The sequence below is a fragment of the Oncorhynchus gorbuscha genome, linkage group LG04 (assembly GCF_021184085.1).
Source record: "Oncorhynchus gorbuscha isolate QuinsamMale2020 ecotype Even-year linkage group LG04, OgorEven_v1.0, whole genome shotgun sequence".
NCBI classification, from domain to species: Eukaryota; Metazoa; Chordata; class Actinopteri; order Salmoniformes; family Salmonidae; genus Oncorhynchus; species Oncorhynchus gorbuscha.
Window position 1 is genome coordinate 51,828,918 of NC_060176.1, and position 18,956 is coordinate 51,847,873.

Consider the following 18,956-nt stretch of genomic DNA (forward strand, 5'->3'; position numbering starts at 1 on the left):
TCCCCACCCCCCCAGACCCATTACCCCCTCCCCACCCCCCAGACTCATTACACCCCTACACTCCTGCCTTCCCCAACCTCCCAGACCCATTACCCCCTCCCCACCCCCCAGACTCATTACACCCCCTACACTCCTGCCTTCCCCAACCTCCCAGACTCATTACCCCCTCCCCACCCCCCAGACTCATTACACCCCTACACTCCTGCCTTCCCCAACCTCCCAGACTCATTACCCCCTCCCCACTCCCCAAGACTCATTACACCCCCCACACTCCTCCCTTCCCCACCCCCCAGACTCATTACCCCCCTCGCCATCCCTCCCCTCCCCACCACATACACACAAATCGTTTTTACCAGTTGGACCCAACCCATCTTCCCCCATTTTAAGATCTCACTGTTTCTACCACACAACATTACTTGGACACTATTTTTAAGGGAAAGGTTTTTTTCTGGGAATGACAAGAGGACCTCCAGTTTTAGGATGTTTTTGTTTCTTTTTGCCCAAGCGCACACACACGGACATGGCGAAGTGATACGGAGGAACGGCTCAGCGTGGCTTTGGCTTTTACCGGAACTCCTTTTCTTAATGCTCTTCTTTTCTACACATTTATCAAGGGTTTTATACATCCCCCTGATCCTCCTCTTCTTATGGAGGAGTTGAGAGGAACACTTGATTTGAAAAAGAGAAGATTGTCCAGGATTTTCCAGAGGAAAGTTGAGTGGATTATTTTATTGTTTATCTACCAGCAGCTTCAGTCTCTGCTCCCCATTTTAACGTAATCATCTGTTTCTGTTTCTAATGTTTAATAAAGCATAATGTGTGAACTCCGTGTTATCTGCTGGACGAGGCTACTGCTCCAGCCACTACTACCAGATCCTCCCTGTGCAGAACCACTGACATAGATGTATAGTTTGGCAAACATATTTTGATATTTGGATTTGCTCACCATAATCCACACTCGAAGTGCAAATGAGCATGTAATTGTTGTGAAAGGTTTGGTTGTAACATGGTGGACAGTTTGCTGAACTCTGTGTATCTATGTCTCTGGTCCAGACCCCCTGACTGGCTGAGAAGCCCAGCACTGTGTGATCCACTATGGCCCTCAAATTCAACTATGGACCTCGAAGCCAGTTCCACTGCTTTTCCCCCCCATTCTTATCCCTCTAAACAGGGACTGATTTAGACCTGGGACATCAGGTGTGTGCAATTACTTAAAAGGTACAACAGAAAAGTAGGCTCTGGACCTCGTAGGGGAGGAGTTGAATACCCCTGCACTATGGGTCATCATCATCTAGGTCAGTGCTTGAACTTCTGTTTTTCATCCTCTCCTAATCAGGGACTGATTCATACCTGGGACACCAGGTGAGTGCAATTAACCACCAGGTAGAAACAAAAGACACAAAAGGGTTTTGGCTCCACAGGACCAGAATTGAACCGTTTCATCTAAGTCTGTCATCCATAGGTGCGTTGATCCCTGTGGTGTGTCTCTCTCAAAGGGGATGACTAAGTCTTTTACAACTGCCTTAAGCTCTCCCTGACTCAATGAGAGACTGGTAAGTGCCTTAACTTGGAGACACACACACACACTCAGTGTCCACAGGTTAAACGCAGAGAATATGAAGACACATTTCTATGAAACTTTATAATAGGTTTTGTGAAACACATTCAATGTAAACCTGCCCAGATAGCCAGGACTGATCTACTGTGGATGCCATCTTTTGGCTGTGGGGAGTTTAGCGAGAGTGCTACTGTATGTGGTGCTTGAGGTGAAGGAATGAAATAGATGCTGGTACTCATTATTGTTCCCGGTAATGTTTCTATTTAGGAGCTGGAATGTTTAGGAGCTGGAACGCCGCAATTCTTTAAAGAGATTATATATGTATATAAATATGAGTGCTGCTACTCAACCAGTAGAACATTTTAGTTGATGGTACTCAGTACCAGTGTATACCGACACTGACCGTATGGGGGCTGCAGTGATCTGTACTGCGCTGAGGGGCCTATCAGTCTGTGGGCTGCAGTGATCTGTACTGCGCTGAGGGGCCTATCAGTCTGGGGGCTGCAGTGATCTGTACTGCGCTGAGGGGCCTATCAGTCTGGGGGCTGCAGTGATCTGTACTGCGCTGAGGGGCCTATCAGTCTGGGGGCTGCAGTGATCTGTACTGCGCTGAGGGGCCTATCAGTCTGGGGGCTGCAGTGATCTGTACTGCGCTGAGGGGCCTATCAGTCTGGGGGCTGCAGTGATCTGTACTGCGCTGAGGGGCCTATCAGTCTGGTACTATCATACATCACTTCAAGACTATCAATATTAAATGGAGACTCATTTCTTGGTCTTTTTGCCACTTGTAATATGTTTTCTATTGATGAAATATCTACAGCAGAGCTCTCCAACCCTGTTCTTGAAGAGCTACAGTCCTGTAGGTTTTCACTCCAACCATAATTTAGCTCACCTGATTCTAATAGTTAGCATGTTGATAAGCAGAATCAGTTTAGTTACAACTGGGGTTGGATTGAAAACCTACAGGAAGGTAACTCTCCAGGAACAGGATTGGCGAGCCCTGGTCTACAGGATAGAGGGAATTGAAGGAATATGTAAGGAAACAGAATGATACGGTTGTTGTTCCCTGCCTATAGGTTGTGCCAAACGTATTTTCATGTTCACACACAGAGATACAGACACTGCAACCGAGTGATTCTCACTGTTTCACAGCTTCTGTCCTTTTGACAAAGTTTCCCATGTGAGTTGAATTTTACAATGACAACCAATAAACCAAGTATTGAGCTATGTATGGTCTTGTGTGTTTATGTGAGGAGTGGAGGTATTTGTAGCTGGCCCCCATTCGACTGCTTTCACCTATCCATCACACTCAGCTCTGTTGTTACTTCAATGACGGAAGGAAAGGATGTTTTATCTATCATTTATTGTCCAACAATCTCACAGATTAGATATCCACACATCGGAACACTGGATCAGTTTGAGTATAACAAAATCAAGGATTAGAAACAAATATATTTTCCCACTAATAATTAATTCTTAATAATTGAGTAAGCTGTATGTATGTGGATTCTTACTAAGGGAACATGAGCTGCATAACAGATGGCTTTTGTCTGATCAAATATTCAAATCTCTAGTGACTAAGCCTAGTAACTCCAGTCCAGGTATTCTGTATAAATAAAAGTATATGTGTGGGTCAGTAAATCAAATGTATTTATATAGCCCTTCTTACATCAGCTGATATCTCAAAGTGCTGTACAGAAACCCAGCCTAAAACCCCAAACAGCAAGCAATGCAGGTGTAGAAGGACGAGGGCTAGGAAAAACTCCCTAGAAAGGCCAAAACCTAGGAAGAAACCTAGAGAGGAACCAGGTTACGAGGGGTGGCCAGTCCTCTTCTGGCTGAGCCAGGTGGAGATTATAACAGAACATGGCCAAGATGTTCATAAATTACCAGCATGGTCAAATAATAATAATCACAGTAGTTATAGAGGGTGCAACAGGTCAGCACCTCAGGAGTAAATGTCAGTTGGCTTTTCATAGCCGATCATTAAGAGTATCTCTACCGCTCCTGCTGCCTCTAGAGTTGAAAACAGCAGGTCTGGGACAGGTAGCACGTCTGGTGAACAGGTCAGGGTCCTTAGCCGCAGGCAGAACAGTTGAAACTGGAGCAGCAGCACGGCCAGATGGACTGGGGACAGCAAGGAGTCATTATGCCAGGTAGTCCTGAGGCATGGTCCTAGGGCTCAGGTCCTCCAAGAAAGAGAATTAGCGAGAGCATACTTAAATTCACACAGGACACCGGATAAGACAGGAGAAGTACTAAAGATATAACAGACTGACCCTAGCTCCCGACACAAACTACTGCAGCATAAATACTGGAAGCTGAGACAGGAGGGGTAAGCAGAGCTGACTCTAGATGTGGGGCCAGTAGAGCTGACTCTAGATGTGGGGCCAGTAGAGCTCACTCTAGATGTGGGGCCAGTAGAGCTCACTCTAGATGTGGGGCCAGTAGAGCTCACTCTAGATGTGGGGCCAGATGTGGGGCCAGAGCTCACTCTAGATGTGGGGCCAGGCCACTCTAGATGTGGGGCCAGATGTGGGGCCAGTAGAGCTCACTCTAGATGTGGGGCCAGTAGAGCTCACTCTAGATGTGGGGCCAGTAGAGCTCACTCTAGATGTGGGGCCAGTAGAGCTCACTCTAGATGTGGGGCCAGTAGAGCTCACTCTAGATGTGGGGCCAGTAGAGCTCACTCTAGATGTGGGCCAGTGACCTGACTCTAGATGTGGGGCCAGTAGACCTGACTCTAGATGTGGGGCCAGTAGACCTGACTCTAGATGTGGGGCCAGTAGACCTGACTCTAGATGTGGGGCCAGTAGACCTGACTCTAGATGTGGGGCCAGTAGACCTGACTCTAGATGTGGGGCCAGTAGACCTGACTCTAGATGTGGGGCCAGTAGACCTGACTCTAGATGTGGGGCCAGTGGATCTGTCTCTAGATCAGGTCGGAAAATGAGGGTGGTCTGCATCCCTCCACTCTCTGTCCCTCTGTGAAGAGAACACACACAGTTCCATTCAGTACCACCACAAAACCCCATGGCTCAGCTGAATTTGGCTGCATCTCAGTAGTCTCATACGGCATCCTCATCTGCTCTTCTTCACCTATCTAGTTGTGACTATGTAATGAGGCTGTATATAAGACTATGGACCTGCACCCTGAGGTCTCATCTGAGACAATCAGAACTCACCTCCACAGCCGGGATGATGTACCTCTCGTTTCTGTTGAACGACTCGGTCTGCTTCAGGTCTTCATCCGACAGGAGAAGTCAAACACCTGTCAATCAGACAAACAAATTCCCACTCAAGATAAACAATCCCAGCAGCTACACAGAATTATAGCCTGTAGTTTCCTAGACTCAGCCAGCAAAAAGTCACATTTTGTGGAAGAGGTGAATAGTTTCCAAACTGGTAAAACATCATGCAGTTCAATTGGTATTCATTCCACTAGATGGCGCTGTCCTGACCTGCAGGTTCTGCAGGATCCTGGAAGGAGTAATGCTCTTGGGGATGCAGACCATCCCTCTCTGTACCTGCCACCTGGAGACAGAGAGACACACACTTGAGCATTGTTAATTACACTACGGCTAGTTACACTGAGGTGTTTGTGTGTTACGTGAGTATATCCTGAGCAGGGGTCTTTCTGTGGTGGAGGGTGACAGCCCCCAAGTCCAGGGTCCTGCAGCAGGCAGGGTTCATCAGGCGAAACCCTGGACTGCTCAGCACTACCCAGGGGACAGTAGGCCGTCACACACACACACCTACCTGCAGTGACTCAGCAGCTCGGCCTGGGACAGACATGGGTGACACTCCACCTACTAACACACAGAGTGAGACACCATTACAAAAACATACTGTACACACACACACCACACATACCTAATTGAAGATGGAGAGACCGATTCCTCAGACCATCCCCTTATCAACCAGGTTCTCCATGGCAACCCAGGTTTCCCAGTAGCGTATGTCATCATAACTCACACTGCCAACGACCCGCTTGGGCATCAGCTCTGTCCCACGCCTGGAGAACACGCAGGCAGCTCAGAGGACCAACATGTGTGGGACAAATTTGAGGTGTGATTAGGTGTATGTGTGTGTTGCTCACTGGAAGGCTGTGGGCCAGTACATGAGGTAGAGGGCCAGGTATTCCAGTCCCAGGTGTATTAGACTCTTACTACAGGCTGTCTCTACGTAGTCAGGGTGATGCTGGGTGTTACACAGCTTAGAGGTCAGAAACACATCCTCATGACGCAGGGCCTGGGGGACTGCACAGGGGATCAACACACATGACACACATACACTATATGTTCAAAAGTATGTGGACACCCATTCAATTTCAAAAAAATTTCAGCCAACGTTTCAGCCAAAGTTTCAGCCAAATCGTTGCGGACAGGTGTATAAAATCGAGCACCTAGCCATGCAATCTCCATAGACAAACATTGGCAGTAGAATGGCCTTACTGAAGAGCTCAGTGACTTTCAACGTGGCACAGTCATAGGATGACACCTTTCCAACAATCAGCTTCCTCATCTGGCAGTCCGATGGACAAATCTGGGTTTGGCGGGTGTCAGGAGAAAGCTACCTGCCCCAATGCATAGTGCCAACTGTAAAGTTTGGTGGAGAAGGAATAATGGTCTGGGGCTATGTTTTCATAGTTTGGACTAGGCCCCTTAGTTCCACTGAAGGGAAATCTTAACGCTACAGCATACACTGACATTCTAGACGATTCTGTGCTCCCAAATTAGTGGCAACAGTTTGGTGAAGGCTCTTTCCTGCTTCAACATGACAATGCCCCTGTGCACAAAGCGAGGTCCATACAGAAACGTTGTCGAGATTGGTGTGGAAGAACTTGACTGGGCTGCAGAGCCCAAACTCAACCCCATCGAACACCTTTGGGATAAATTGGAACGCCGACTGCGAGCCGGACCGAATCACCCAACATCAGTGCCTGACCTCACTAATGCTCTTGTGGCTGAATGGAAGCAAGTCCTGCAACAATGTTCCAACATCTAGTGGAAAGCCTTCCCAGAAGAGTGGAGGCTGTTATAGCAGCAAAGGGCTTGACCAACTCCATGTTAATACCCATGATTTTGGAATGAAATGTTTGAGGAGCAGGTGTCCACATACTTGTGATCATGTGTAGCTTTTAAAGACTTTTGGTAATGCTCTTCGGTCAAACTTCTACTTTTCCTAGACCTGATTATTCTTCCTGTGTGTTTGTGTGTGTCAGAATGGTCCCGGAAGCGTAGAATGGCCTTGAAAGACTGTGTGCGGCTCACTTTTCCTGGTCCCAGCCTCAGAGCGAGTGCCTCCCCCACCTCCTGCTCTTTACTGTAAACTGCAGCACAATCATTGTGTTTGTAGCCACAGTCTAGAGCCGCCAGCACCTCCTGCTTCACCTGGAGACGCAGATGGTCAAACCATAAACACAGGTTACGGTTATCTGTTTTTGAATAAGCATTAAAGGACAATATTTTTTCCAGTTGCGTGCATGCACATTCATTCTCATTTCTATCACCACAATGGGAACAAGAAAGCTTGCGCATGCTCATGTAACGGAGTTAAGGTACCATTAACTCATTCCACAGCTAGCTTAAAAACGTACCTTTTAATAGCATTCTGACCTGTCCGGGAGTGCTCTTCCAGGTTCCCAGACAACAGGGTCACGTAGAAACTCATGGTTCAGACCAGAGGTTTTGACAGGGCAGGCAGACAAACACATTAGGAATTAATGGAATTGTATGAGGTAGCAACACGGTATCTAGCGCTAGAGGTCAAAGCATCTCTATAGGACTCGGAGAATGACCCAGATGACCTGGAGTGAGTTGCAAGTCACCATGACTAAGTCTGAATGCGGTGTTACTGATTATAATTCATGTCGGAATTCATTAACTCAGCACAGGGGTCTCACGTGTGACAAATACTTATCATCCGAGACAGGGATATGATACCCCATATACATAGTTAAAACAGTCAAAGCCAGCACTTTTCTCCATTTCGCTTTCAAGCAGCTCTGAACCCATCATATTTTAACTAGATTAATTTAGCTTCTGTAGCTAAATAGCTGATCCAACTATATGACAGTCACAGGCTGGCTTGAATACATGTCTAAATAGTATCATCCTATATTACATTGTCACGTGATAGAGAATTGTATTAAAGCATAGTCCAATACCCAAAGCAGGTTGATTGGTCTGAGGTCATGCTGCTGAAATCAGAATTACCCCTCCTGCTACTCGTTTCAGCTTCAGTTTAAAATTGCATTTGTTCCAATAGATTGCTATGGTCTACACGCTTTCAACACTGCTCTGAACCACATTACGTGCAAATAGTGATGAACGAATTAAGACAATAGTGCAGCTTAGTCAAACATTATGGCGCCTGTCCACCGTGGAGAGTAAAGGTTCCCTGTAATGTGAGACGTTACATCCGTGTAGAAATAACATGCTAGAGTAAGAAACCGTAAGGAGTGATAGTTCTGTCTGTCAGCCAGTCTGTAATACTCAGGAGTCACACTGGTTTAAGACCAAGTCTGGCTGGATCTGTAACCCAAATGGTTGGTAAACAGCCAAAACGGACCGTACGCATCTATAGAGGAACAGGCCCCGAAACAGCCCACCTGCAAATAACCCATTTTTACTCGTAGACAGAACACTCGGGCTCATTAAATACATTTAAATATCAAACAATAATGTGCGTCAAAGTTTAAATTACAGTTTATATGCACCCTGGGATGAGCTGGTCAGTTAAGTGGGACACCGTGTGGTCAGCTAAAGGATTGCATAAATTGAAACAATGGCCACCATTTTGGATATAAACGTTGAGAGCTCATACATTCAACTTTATCCATTGTAATTTAATTTACAGGTGTTTAACGCAAGGTTGCCATGGTGGTACAGTGACCAGGTTTGGAAGGACATTAGGGTTAACACTCCTACTCAACAAGCTTGTTATAACAAAACCTGAAGACCTAAGGGCTCAGGTTAGCAACTAGACCAAATAGAGGCTTTTTAGCACAATGGTCTAACACGTCCTAAAGCATGCAGATGTCCTGGGTTCAATACCCAGTCCCACAATTGGTCAGACCTCTGACATCCCATCTAAAGGAATGAGAAACTGGTTAGACAACTTTGTTATGGTGAACCTGGTGTCAAACAAGGAATTGGAACAGACAGACATCAATTACGTCAAACATTGTCATTTCGTGAGATTTTATTTGCAACATTTTCAAACTTGTCATACATTATATGCTACTACTCATAAAAAAATTAAGTCATTAGCTATTCTTTAATCCCCTTTATAGTCTCGCATAGAATCCCACAACCAAAACCAGTCACATGGGATTGTAATAAACTCAGAATGGGGCCACTCAAGCCCCCCCCCCCCCCCCCAATCACCTCTATCCACTGCCCCCCTTCCAGATCAAACCAGGCAGCTACATGTTGTTTTCTCCACCAGAGAGGAATCATACAAAAAGAAACACATGAAAGAAGCACATAGTCCTAAAAATGGTCAATTGGGTTTGAGTGTTTGTACAGGTATGATAACAGAGCTGGCCACCATGTGGCACCATCCATTCAGCCGTCCATCTATCCGTACAGGTCATCATCATTATCCTCATTAAACACTGGCCCCCCACCAGTGCCCCCAGTACCCTGGCTGGGACCGCTGCCCCCTGCAGCATTGGAGGGGAACCTGGGAGAGAGAAAATATTCACCATTACATAAAAAATAAAAACAAGTTTTAAACACACCATCCCCCACTCGCAGTCACACCCGTACCTGAAGCTGCCAAATCCTCGGCTCTGCTGCAGTGTCTGGGCAAACATCTCGTATTTGCGGATGTCATTGTCGCTGACAGAGCGGCGGGCGAATCGCATGGCCTCCTCAAAGTGGTCCTTCCTGATCTCAGGCACAGGGTCATCTTCCTCCACCTCCTGGAGAGGAGGAGAAAGGTTCATTGAAAAAGAGAAAAGTAGACATAGGGAGAGAAACATTAAGTGAGCGAGTGAGGTGTGTGAATGAGCTGTGAGCTGACCATAGCAGAGGGGTTGGTCTGCCTCTCCCTCTCTCGGCGAATCTCGTTCTCAATGCACTCTCTGATAGCCAGCTTACAGGCCCGCTGGCAGATCTCTGTAAGGTCAGCACCCGAGAACCCATTGGTCATTTTAGCCAGGAAGTCCAGATCAACATCCTACAGGACAGACGGAAGAGACCAGGTTCAATCAATAATTTAAGGTTATATAACGGCATCAGCCCTTGCTACATTGGCATGATGACAGGCGCAGGAGGATGGACTGTTGGGGAACTGTGCATTTTACCTTGCTAATGGGGCTCTTCCGGAGGTTAGCCTTGAGAATATTGATCCTGCTCTTTTCGTCAGGCAAAGGGATGTATATGAGCTGGTCCAGACGGCCGGGTCGGAGGATGGCAGGGTCGATGATGTCAGGGCGATTGGTGGCTCCAATGATGAAGACGTTCTTCTTGCTGGACATGCCATCCATCTCAGTCAGGATCTGGTTGATGACACGGTCGGCCGCACCGCCACCGTCTCCCACATTACCTCCACGGGCCTTCGCTATGGAGTCCAGCTCGTCAAAGAACAACACACATGGGGCTGCCTGGCGAGCCTGCAAACAGAGAAACACAGGAGATTGAACCGCAGGGTTCAACGCTAACACCCCAGTTTTTCTCCATGTTGATTTAGAATCTACTATAGTGCACTAATACAAAATGTTCACTTATTGTTGGAGAGTCACTATGTCATACCTTGTCAAAGATCTCCCTGACGTTAGCCTCTGACTCTCCAAACCACATGGTGAGAAGCTCAGGTCCTTTAATGGAGATGAAGTTGGCCTGGCACTCGTTGGCAATGGCCTTGGCCAGCAGGGTCTTACCGCAACCCGGAGGCCCGTAGAACAACACTCCCTTTGAAGGAGTCATACCGAACTTCAGGAACTTATCTGGGTGCTCCACTGGGTACTACAGGGAAAAGAGGTAATTAGGTATGATAATGTGTAATTAGGTATGACAATGTAAGGTTAAACTGTGTGCGCTGCGCACGCCTTACCTGCACCAGCTCCTGCAGCTCCCGCTTAACGTCTTCCAGTCCTCCGATGTCCCCCCAGGTGATGTTAGGAACCTCCACCACTGTCTCCCTCAGAGCTGATGGGTTACTCTGGCTTAGAGCCCACTGAAAGAAATACCCACGTTTAATATATAAAAACATTAACAGGTAGCTGTATAGTTATTATATGCAGGAGTGTGAATTTGCGTGTAGTCTACCCTACGTAGTTTACAGTTGGTAGAGTGTTTCTTACCCTAAAGTCATCCATGGTAACGGCAAGGGAGTTCATGACCTCCGCATCGATGGTCTCGTCCTCCAGGTCGATGAGGTCCATCTTCTTCCTGATGGCCTGGAGAGCAGCCTCTGAGCACAGGGCAGCCAGATCAGCACCCACGTGGCCATGGGTCTCATTAGCCACCTACACAAAGAAAGACAGAGGGAGTTAACACATGCAGGAGCCCCTCAGAACACAATGCTGACAGTTACATGGGCTAGGCAGTAAAATACAGTTATTCATTCACGGACCGGATTGGATTTTTACCTTATCTGACACAAAAATATCGTTATAGTTGTTACATTAAAGTTGTTCAGTAATGTTTAGACAATTATGGTTATCATACATTTTTTAAATCGCCAGTAAGAAACTGCTAAATGCTGAGAACTGCTAGCCAACTTTCTAGCTTGCCAAACAGATCCCCAGAAATATTACCGACTACCCCTAGTGGCAAAAATAAGAAAGTATTTATAAGACAAAAGAAATTAATGATAAATTAGTGCATGAAATAAACTATGAAAATCTTGTAATTTATCAATAATGCAAATGGACACCCATTGGTCGAGTATCATATGCAAAGTTGTACAAATCGGAATACATTTACATTTTACATTTAAGTCATTTAGCAGACGCTCTTATCCAGAGCGACTTACAAATTGCTGTCAGTTTAGCCTCTAATTGGTTGAACGGTATAAAGCAACCAGAAAAGGAGAAAACCCATTAAAACAACTTAGAATGAAGTTGTCATGAACTACACAAACATTTTCTAACAATTATTCGGAAATTCAGAAATGAGAGAAATACAGTGATATGATATTTGGGCCATATCACTTATCCCTAGGCAAATGTGTCAGACACTTCAAGACAGACACCCACCAAGGATACATCCCAAATGGCACCCTATCCTCAAACAGTGCTCTTTTGACCAGGGCTGTAGGGTATAGAGTGCCTTTGAGACACAGAGTCATCACACACCTGCTCAAGGTCAACATCATCATTCAGTTTCATGTTCTTGGTGTGGATCTGCAGGATCTCCAGTCTGCCTGTAGCATCGGGGATACCAATGTCCACCTCCTTGTCAAAACGCCCTGGACACACACACACACACACACGTTTTAGCATTGGGAAAACCAATACACAACACCTGCACAATAAAACAATAACACCCTGTATCCAACAGATAGTGTGTATATACGTACCAAATCTTCTAAGTGCAGCATCAATGCTGTTGGGTCTGTTGGTGGCTGCCATGACGATAACATGAGCTCTCTGCTTCAGCCCGTCCATCAGGGTCAGCAGCTGAGACACGATACGCCTCTCCACTTCTCCATGAGTCTACAACCACAGTTAACATAACAGCATGAAATGTCTCTCCATCTAACAGTTAGTCTACAGAAAATTTCAGACCACCATTTATAGCCGCTACACTTGGTCTTTATTATAGTGTCATTGTTGGGTGACCCATTATTGTCCTTTAAAAAGGGGATTTCAGGTTTCTTAATATTCCATTTTGATTAACCTCTTCTGCACATCAACCGATATACACCGTTAATACCCATTCCCCCTCTCCACACCTTCTCTCTCTTGGGAGCGATAGCATCCAGTTCATCAATGAAGATGATGGCAGGAGAGTTCTTCTCAGCCTCCTCAAAGGCCTTCCTCAGGTTGCTCTCACTCTCCCCAGCCAGCTTACTCATAATCTCAGGACCTACACACACCGATAGAGGTCATACAGGGCAAAATCAAAACAGCTACCACAAAATGACAAAAGAATAGTGATCCTCTACCAGGGACTGGGTAAGGTTTAGCATCTGACCGTTGATGAGGAAGAAGAAGGCTCCGGTCTCGTTAGCAACAGCTCTGGCAATCAGGGTCTTTCCTGTACCGGGAGGTCCGTATAGCAGGATACCACGGGGGGGCTGGAGGAGAGTAGAGGTACATGTCAATCTCCTTAGTGTTGTTGACAGGGGACATTAGAACACGTTTCCAATACAACTAAATGTTTCCTATGCTAAAGCCAACTGAAATCATTGACTTTATAAGTCAAGAAAGTATGCGTTTAAATTCTACTAATCAAGAAAGCGTGTAGAGGCTGTCAGAAGACTTAGAACCTTCAAACTAAATTCTGGACCTCAAAGCCAGATCCACCGCTTTAATTCATTTTCCCCCTCTAATCAGAAACAGATTTAGACTTGGGACATCAGGTGCGTGGAATTAATTATCGGGTAGAACTGAAAACCAGCAGGCTCCAGACCTCATAGGGTAAGAGTTGAATACACCTGGCCTAGAAGATAGGAGCTCTGTTTTTTTACCTTGACTCCTATAGCCTTGAACAGTGCAGGGTGTCTGAGAGGCAGCTCAACCATCTCCTTGATCTGAGCTAGCTGCTTCCTCACTCCTCCGATATCATCATAGCCCACCTCATTCAGGGACTCCTCCTCATCCTACACACACAGGAAACATACAAGTCAGTCTGAGGGTAGGTTTGCTAACCATTTGCCGGATATTGGCAGGGACTTCAGGATACATAGGACCCAATTCAATATAGATATCACCCCCCCCCCCCGTTGCTGTGGACTTCAGGAAAGCAAGCACAACACCTATATTTCCATAGGCTAAATGAAGAGTGCTCTGCTCACAAGCGATGGGGAAGGTTGTGACCCACCTCTCTCCTGATTGGCTCTCCCTCGCAGTGGATGACTGTATCTGGGGCGACGATGCAGTAGGGGTTGGGGTCGGTCTCTACCACCTTGAACTCCACCGCACGCATACCCCCCCGAACCAGGAAGATATCACCTACACACAATGACATCACAGAATTAAATACAGAGCAAACTCTTTTGTTCAGTCTTACTTTGGAAACAAAATGATTGTTAACAGGTGTGTGTACTGACCCTTGCGGATGGGCCTGTAGGCCTCTAGGAAATAGGGTTTGAGGTAGACCTCAAACAGGTTGCCAGTGATCCCTTCGACTGTGTCATCAATAGGCAGAACATGAATCCTCTTCCCATACTTTACATCAGGACACGGCTGGATACTGTAGAAGGAGAACCGTCACTAATCTCAATTTGCTTTGGTAATATTTATATAAAACAAATCGTATAGGTCACATACACAAGATTAGCAGATATTATTGCGAGTGTAGCGAAATGCTTATGCTTCTAGAATCCAACAGTGCAGCCGTACCTAACAATCTAACAAAACCTGATACAATCTAGTAAAGGAATGAGAATATACAAGTATAACATATGGATGAGCAGCGACCGAGCAGCTAAGACCCAATAGATTGTGAAGGATACAGTATGTTTGCATATCTCGTATGTGTATATACTTTAAAAGTGGCATTAAAGTGACTAGTGTTCCATTTATTAAAGCGGCCGATGATATCTGTGCTAGTAGTGACCGTTTCACAGTCTGATGGCCTTGAGATTGAAAAACAGCTCCTCTCTCTGTCCCAGCTCTGATGTACCTGTACTGACCGCCTTCTGGATGATAGCAGGGTAAATAGGTAGTGACTCGGGATTATTGTCCTTGATGATCTTTTTGCCTTCCTGTGACATCAGGTGTTGTAGGTGTCCTGAAGGGCAGGTAGTATGTGTTGTGCAGAATGCACCACCCTCTGGAAAGCCCTGCGGTTGAGGGCGGTGCAGTTGGCGTACCAGGCAGTGATACAGCCCAACAGGATGCTCTCAATTGTGTACCTGTAAAAGTTTGAGGGTTTTCGGTGACAACCCATATTTTTTCCCCCACCCTCCTGAGGTTGAAGAAGCGTTGTTGCGCCTTCACCACACTGTCAGTGTGTGTGTGTGTACCGTTTCAGTTTGTCGTTGTACACCGAGGAACTTAAGACTGTCCACCTTCAATGCCATCCCATCGATGTGGATAGTGGGGTGCTCCCTCTGCTGTTTCCTGAAATCCACAATATCTTTGTTTTGCTGACATTGACCGAGGTTATTTTCCTGACACCCCACCGAGGGCCCTCAACTCCCTATAGGCTGTCTCATAGTTGTTGGTAATCAAGCCTAACACCCTGTTGTCGTCTGCAAACTTGATGATTGAGTTGGAGGCATGCATGGCCACGCAGTCGTGGGTGAACAGGGAGAACAGGAGAGAGCTGAGAACAAATCCTTGTGGGGCCCCAGTGTTGAGAATCAGCGGAGAGGAGACGCTTTTTCCTACCTTGACCACCTGGGGGCAGCCCGTCATGAAGTCCAGGACCAAGTTGCCCAGAGCAAGGTCAAGACCCAGGGTCTAAAGCTTAAATGATGAGTTGAGGGTACTATGGTGTTGAATGCTGAGCTGTAGGCAATGAACAGCATTCTTACATAGGTATTCCTCTTGTCCAGATGGGATAGGGCAGTGTGCACTGATGGCTATTGCATCGTCTATGGACCTATTGGGGCACTTAGCAAACTGGAGTGGGTCCAGGGTGACAGGTAGGGTGGCGGTGATATGATCCTTGACTAGTCTCTCAAAGCACTTCATGATGACAGGAGTGCTACAGGGCGATAGTCATTTAGTTCAGTTACCTTAGCTTTCTTGGGAATAGGATCAATGGTGGCCATCTTGAAGCATGTGGAGACAGCAGACTGGGATCGGGATTGATTGATTATGTCCGTAAACACGCCAGCCAGTTTGCGCATGCTCTGAGGACGTGGCTAGGGATGCAGTCTGGGCAGGGAGCCTTGCGAGGGTTAACACGCTAAAAAAATTTACTCACCGCGCAAAGTTGTTTAATTTATCTGGGAGCAAGACGTCGATGTCAGTGACGCGGCTGGTTTTCTTTTTGTAATCCTTGATTGTGTGTAGACCCTGCCACATAAGTCTCGTGTTTGAGCAGTTGAATTGCTCATTTGATTGCCTTACGGAGGGAATAATTACACTGTATTCGGTCTTGTTTCCAGTCGCCTTGCCATGATTAAATGCGGTCGTACATGCTTTCAGTTTTGCGCAAATGCCGCAAAAGTTTCTGGTTAGGGAAGGTTTTAATAGTCACAGTGGGTACATCTTCTATACACTTCCTTATAAAAACTCACTCACCGAGTCAGAGTATACGTCAATGTTATTGTCTGAAGCTACCCGGAACATATCCCAGTTCACGTGATTGAAGCAATCTTGGAGTGTGGAATCCGATTGTTCAGACCAGCATTGGATAGAAATAAGCACGGGCGCTTCCCGTTTTAGTTTATGCCTATAGGAAGGGAGTTACAAGATGGAGTAATGGTCAGATTTGACAAAAGGAGAGCGGGGAGGGCCTTGTATGCGTTGCAGAAGTTGGAGTAGCAGAAGTCGTGTATTTCTCGTGTACTGCAATCGATGTACTGATATAATTTAGGTAGCCTTGTTCTCTGATTAGCTTCGATCTAATCCCCAGCTACAGTAAATGTAGCTTCAGGATATATGGTTTCCAGTTGGCATAAAATCCAGTGAAGTTCCTTGATGGCCGTCTTGGTATACGCTTGTGGGGGGATATAAACGGTTATGACGATAACCGAGGAGGTTGTCTTGGGAGATATTACAGTCGGCATTTGATTGTGAACAATTCTAGGTCAGGTCAACAAAAGGACTTGAGCTCTTCTATGTTGTTACAATTACACCATGAGTCGTTAATCATGAAACATACACCCCCCACCCTTCTTGCCGGACGTTTGTTCGATGCACTGAAAATCCCGTTGGTTGTATGGACTCCGACAGCATGTCCCCAGCTAGCCATGTCTCCGTGAAACAGTATTTTTACCATCCCAGATCCCTCTTTGGAAAGCAACTCTTGCCCTATTTTCGTAGACTTTGTTAACTAGGGACTGGACATTAGCGAGTAATATACTCTGAAGCTATGGGTGGTGTGCACGCATCCGAAGACTCACTGGAAGACCACTCCGGCACCATCTCCTCCGATGGCGATGTTTTTGTAACCATCTAATCAGTTCACATGCCCTGGGAGGTGCAGACACCTTTGTGTCTGCATCTGCTTTGGGAAAGTCGTATTCCTGGTCGTAGTGCTGGTAAATTGCCATCTGATATCCAATAGTTATTCCCGTCTGTATGTAATAACACTTAAGGTTGTTTTCTGGGCTATCAATTTAAGAAATACAAAAAACAAAAAATGTAAATACTGCAGTTTCCTAAGGACTTGAAGCGAAGCTGCCATCTCTATCGGCACCATCCAGTCAATTTGTAAGTCGCTCTGGATAAGAGCGTCTGCTAAATGACTTAAATGTAATGTAAATGTAAATATACAGTTGTGTGTGCATACCTGATGACATCCCCCAGACGGACACGGAGATTGTTGCGGACCACACGGTTCATGCGGACCTTCTCATCAGAGCAGGTGTCGTCAGACAGGACAATACACACAGACTCCCTGCGCTTCTTCCCCTTCATCAGCACTGTGTCACCACGGAACAGCTGCAGCTCATCCATCTTTGCCTAAAAACAGAGGACGAATGACATTAATTTCACTAAGTGTACTAAATACATAGACCGCAGGACCAGATCGTTTCCACACAAGCAGCAGTATCAAAATAACACATAATAAAATAATCACATTCTGGGATTCTAATCGTGAACACAACTCCACCCAATGACCTGTATGTTAGGCCTACCTGAGAGAGAGAGACCACACTGTTGTCCTCATTGATGGATTCATCGACAATCAATCTGTTTGGTCTGGTCTTCTGCTTCAGAATCGCAGTGGAAAGATCATCATTTTTGGATCTAGTTCAAACAGAAACAAAAGCGACAAATTAAAACTCAAAGCTGACCGTCAGATAATTCGCAGTTGTTACTCCATAAACATTTAGTCATTGTCTTATTCAGATTATTTAGAAACGTAATTTTCGTAGTCAGCTAGTCAACTATGCTAATGTTAGACAGCTTGGCTTAAATACTGTTAATTCATCGCCAGCTAGCAAATGTTGGCTAACTAGCTACCGTTAGCTCAGTAGCAGTGAGCAGATGACACAGCAAAAGGACAACTTTTGGGATCCCGAGCTAGCAAGCTACGGCTATTTTAACCAGCTAAAACATTGATGTAGCTAACGTTAGCTAGTTCGGTATATAAACCTTATTGCATTAGCTAGATATTTTCGCAATATACCATACTCCTAAACCATCATAACACTACCCGTTTATTAGTTAGCTAGGCTGGTAACGTTAGGCTAGTATGTTAGCTAAACCAGTGACAAGGCCGACATTTTCACCCAGCTTTGAGTTAGCTAGCCACTTACGTTACCTACCGTTACGTAGCTAGCGAGTTGGGTAACTAGTAACGTTTAACGAATTGAGTTTGCAGTAACTTAGTCATTTCCTGACTCTAATTTATCATCATGGTCGTTGGATGAGCTTGTCAAGCCTGGAGGCCAGCGTGTCACAGGCTAGTTAGCTTACATAGTTAGTCAAATGTGCCGGTAGGCCCAGCCAACTTAGCTTGACACAGCGTAACCTAGCTAGCTAACTGCCTACCTACAAACGTTTGTCAATCGGGTCATTCCAATAACTGTTCCCAATTACACTTTACTTTACATTAGCTCATACGTTAGTTAGCTAGCTAAGTTAATTCGTAACGTTAGTAGGGCATGACATATACGCTAACTAGCTAGCTAACCTTAGCTGAGGTATAATACTCGAGTTTAGTAACACGCTTGTGAAAATACTTTTCTAGATGTGTTGGCTGTTTAGCTAACAGTGGTTAGGCAACTGGTAACACATTTCTACTTACTCTCCTCCCGAGGCCATGGTACTACTGAATTAGTATGTATAAATAAAAAGTAGCTCGCTATTTGTGAAGCGTCACTGGCAAAGTAACTTCACACCGATCTCTTCAGGTCCAATTGCTACTGTTATGGACTAGAGCTCTCAAATTGATGCATAACGAGACACTACATTCGAGAACCCAATCACATAGGCCGTTTTAACATTTTCTAGACGTTGTGAAATTGTTGACCAATTGGATTCCCAGACAGTTAGTGGGCGACATCCATGTGCTCAGACCCATTGGCTAATGCGCCTGTCATTCAACTGCTATGTTCCAATCAGAGTGCACCGCGTTGACGTTATGGCGACAAG

General features: G+C 45.8%; 1 protein-coding gene and 1 pseudogene across 1 annotated transcript; both read right to left on the reverse strand.

The window, feature by feature from the left end:
- Positions 1-2,179: 2,179 nt before the first annotated feature.
- LOC124032998 lies at positions 2,180-7,209 on the reverse strand (annotated as a pseudogene).
- Positions 7,210-8,746: 1,537 nt separating this feature from the next.
- LOC124034242 (transitional endoplasmic reticulum ATPase-like) lies at positions 8,747-18,766 on the reverse strand. Its single transcript, XM_046347148.1, has 17 exons — positions 18,610-18,766; positions 17,495-17,606; positions 17,146-17,318; positions 13,787-13,929; positions 13,558-13,688; positions 13,205-13,336; positions 12,709-12,811; positions 12,467-12,600; positions 12,092-12,227; positions 11,868-11,980; positions 10,872-11,036; positions 10,622-10,744; positions 10,321-10,533; positions 9,873-10,181; positions 9,590-9,745; positions 9,334-9,488; positions 8,747-9,247 (listed from the first exon to the last, which is right to left on the reverse strand). Exons 1-17 carry the CDS (start codon positions 18,624-18,626, stop codon positions 9,142-9,144), a joined length of 2,421 nt encoding a protein of 806 aa, XP_046203104.1. The 5' UTR covers positions 18,627-18,766; the 3' UTR covers positions 8,747-9,141.
- Positions 18,767-18,956: the final 190 nt, after the last annotated feature.

Excerpts from the sequence above, each read along its gene's own strand:
- LOC124034242 (XM_046347148.1), bottom strand. Across the intron at positions 12,601-12,708 it reads CTTCTTCTTCCTCATCAACG|GTCCTGAGATTATGAGTAAG; the intron begins GTCAGATGCTAA and ends CGGTGTGTGTAG. Across the intron at positions 9,489-9,589 it reads AGACCAACCCCTCTGCTATG|GAGGTGGAGGAAGATGACCC; the intron begins GTCAGCTCACAG and ends CCTCCTCTCCAG.